The sequence below is a fragment of the Quercus suber genome, unplaced genomic scaffold, assembly GCF_002906115.3.
Source record: "Quercus suber isolate HL8 unplaced genomic scaffold, Cork oak 2.0 scaffold_1014, whole genome shotgun sequence".
Taxonomy (NCBI): Eukaryota; Viridiplantae; Streptophyta; class Magnoliopsida; order Fagales; family Fagaceae; genus Quercus; species Quercus suber.
The window spans coordinates 1883-5514 of NW_027070426.1; the positions used below are offsets into that span (position 1 = coordinate 1883).

A 3632-nucleotide genomic window follows, 5' to 3' on the forward strand; every position below is an offset into this window, starting at 1 on the left:
TTACTTTTTTGCTTTGTGTACTTGCATTGTGCATGATGTATGTATATATATACTTACTCGCCCCTTTCAGTGTGATCGTCTCACCTAAGGCAAAGTGATGCCTAATTTTCACTGCAAAAGTAAGGTGACATGTTGCCAGATTTTCGCCGTGGAAATCTGGTACTTTGCCCGAATGCCTTAGAAAAGCATAGATTGGGACTACATCCATTCAAAAGCCAAACCTCAAAGCCCCATGCATGCAAAGCCCCAAAAGTCAATGCCAAAATCATGATTTTACTACCAATCTCCGAAAATTAAAGTTTTATCAAAATAAAAGACTATCCTTGGACAGGCGTTGTAGGGTGCCTAACACCTTCCCCACAATAACCAAACTTCCGGACTTAAGAATCAAGATTTTTTTCCATACATATTAGATTAGGAAAAATGCACTTTTTCTTAGCCTAGGATCGGTAATAAAATCAACTAGAAACAGGTGACCAATCACACCTTAGAAAAACCCAATGATTGGTGGCTACTTCACTTACCTTTGGTAATTAAAATTTGGCCAAGATTCCTGCCACACCTCCAAACGTAGACAGACCTACATTCCTCCATCGAGAGAGAGAGAGCACTCGAAGCTCCACGTGAAACACGCACCAGTCAATCAAGCGAGGCCTCCAACGGGCCCCTCACGCATGGAAGCGTCGCCACGGCGTGTGGTCCAACAAAGGCCCACGATAGTGGTTTTTCGTTTTGATCGAGGCTGGGCACCGACAATAAGTACGGTTAAATATGATGTTGATACTGCCTAATGTGACAATGGAATAATCAAATGTGAGAAAAAAAAAAAAGAAGGGAATTACTGAATATGACAAAAGTATGGTCACATGTGATGTTAGTATCGCTCAATGTGACGTGGAACTATCAAATGTGAGAAGAAAAAAAAAATTAAAGTACCACTGAATGTGAGAAAAGTACGATTAAATGTGATGTTAGTATTGCCTAATGTGACAATGAAATAATCAAATGTTAGAAAAAAAATATGGGAACCATCGAATGTGAAAAAAGTACAATTACATGTGATGTTAGTATTGCTCAATGTGTCAAATGTGAGAAAAAAAAATTAAAGTACCACTGAATGTGAGAGAAGTACGGTTAAATGTAATGTTGATACTGCTTAATGTGACAATGGAATAATCAAATATGAAAAAAAGAAAAAGAAAAAAGGAACCACTAAATGTAACAAAAGTACAGGCACATATGATGTTGGTATTGCCCAATGTGACACGGAACTGTCAAATGTGAAAAAAAAAAAATTAAAGTACCACTGAATGTGAAAAAAGTATGGTAAAATGTGATGTTAGTATTGCTTAATGTGACAATAGAACCATCAAATGTGAGAAAAAAAAAAAAAATCATGTAGCCCATGCCGGATTAATCGTATTCTGGGCGGAGCAATGAACCTATTTGAAGTGGCTCATTTCGTACCAGAAAACCCATGTATGAACAAGGATTAATTTTACAACTGTCTTCAGAAACAAACCATGTGCCACCATGATCCTGCCCCCTCCTTTTCTTTTTCCACCTTTTTTGTGGGTAAAGTATCACTATGGAGAATAGGGGACCACTACAGCTTCAACTTCAGGTTCTTTTTCTTTTATAAATATCTTCAATTATAAGCAAGCTATTTCAATGATAAAAAAAATTAAGAATTTTAGATACTCACATCATATAACTTCTTATAGTCAACGGTTCTTCGCTGCCTAGGGCCACATATGATTTCACCCTCTGTGGATTCATCAGAATCTAAACTGGTATTAGCAAAATGGTTTTCACAGCTCATGCTCTCCTTTCCAGGAAAAACTTCACCATCTAAAGACCAGCTCAGGCTAGTAGAACTGCTGGTGTCATCTGATGCATTTTCATCAGCTTCTGCCCCACTGATCGTGCAACTGTTTTCCCTCCTCTCTGGATTATAATCATCATCGTCAGAATCATCTGAGGGCCATTCTTCTGCTGGATCTAGTAATGGATTCCCACCATCAGGGAAAGCAGCCTCTTCCTTGAATATATCCTATTCCATGTAAGAAAAACTTCATTAATTTACTGAAGCAGCAAAAAGAAAGATTCCACAAGATATTTCCAGCAATTAACCTGCCAAATACTGTTCATGGAGAAGTGGGTCCCAAGATGGGCATTCATTGCTTCTAGAATTTCCATCTTACACTCACAAAATTTGCAAAACCAACCTTGATCACCTGGAGGAACTGTAGGTTATCAATTACACTAGAAATCAGTTTCTTAAAGAAGCCTTCTGATCCATAAATTACTGAACATTCACAAAGCAGAAAAGAGTAGAACATACTATTGTCAGTATCCAATGGAGGATCAAGGCATTTTTGGTGGAAAGCACAGTTACATGTCCCATCACAAAGTATAATATCATTATCTGGGAAAGCTTCACGCAACTTGCACTTTGCACAGAATATCTAGATGTAACAAATAATAGAAACATTATAATACAAGTCAAAACTAGATGAAATCTGAAAGGTAGTAGTAGCCAGAGTCTTCATGTGTACAATCATGCACATATTCTAAACAAAAAGCCTTGGAGGTAAAGCCTCATAGGTTAGGTACCAGACCAGAGGCTGAGTTTCAAAACACATGTCATGCTGACTACACTAGCATCTAAACTACCTAGTAAAACAATAGAACAAAGATACCATTAGTTGGGACTTATAGCCTGTTCCAAAATGCAAAATCTAATTAAGATTTGAGAAAACTACCGGATCAATTACTTCCAAACTGTTGTCCAAATCCACCAAAATGAGAGTCACCTTTACGTTTGAAGTGATGTAGAGTTAACACTGTACCCAAGTGCACAGACACTAAATTTCTGACCCAGTCTTTGCTTCTCAGTTTAAGCAAGCATGCTCATTCAAAAGTGGCTTGAGATGAATTAAGAAATCCCAAACAGCCCCTTCCAGTACCCATCACTTTTATTTTTTTATAAGACTTCTAGTACTCATCACTAAATAAAAATAATTTTAAAGGGCTTCTTATTTAAAAGAGAGATGATAATTTTGCTTTTAAAAGATTTGTATTGCTAATATTTAGCAGACTGGTGATGTGTGTTTACATGTTCATGGTATACAGATCCATCTGGAGCAATGACAGAATCTTCAATGCATCCTTCTGAACTAAGTGAATCCAGCTGGCGAATTGCATCACGTATTCCAAGTTTACACTTCAATATCTGCTTCTTGGCTCGTTGCAGTTCCTTTTCTGGCTTAATCTTTTCTCGACTAGAATAAACATTAAAAAACAAAAAATAAATAAACCACTGTTCTGTATATCACAAAATAGCTAAAATTATATAAGAAGGAACCTGTACAAATATCATACTTCACTTGTGATCTTTTTTTTTCTTTTGGTTTGGGGGAGGAGGAGAATTGACACTTATAAAACCATTTCAAAATTTAGAGCAGGAATATAAATCAAATGAAAAATAATAGTTTGCACAGTCTAATATCTTCACATTGAAGTGCATCTAAAACATTGAGATCAAAACTAAGTGATTAATTATTAGAGATTCGTTTTTCCTAATATTCTTAGGGGGTGTTGATTCAAACCCCTATTCACAATTAAGAGTT

General features: G+C 36.5%; 1 protein-coding gene across 1 annotated transcript; it reads right to left on the minus strand.

The window, feature by feature from the left end:
- Positions 1–1678: 1678 nt before the first annotated feature.
- Positions 1679–3334, minus strand: LOC136065545 (pathogenesis-related homeodomain protein-like; the record flags this gene model as incomplete). Its single annotated transcript, XM_065768883.1, has 4 exons — positions 1679–2053; positions 2134–2246; positions 2345–2468; positions 3119–3334. Coding segments are annotated over 4 exons (813 nt in total), but the record flags the coding sequence as incomplete, so codon positions are not given.
- Positions 3335–3632: the final 298 nt, after the last annotated feature.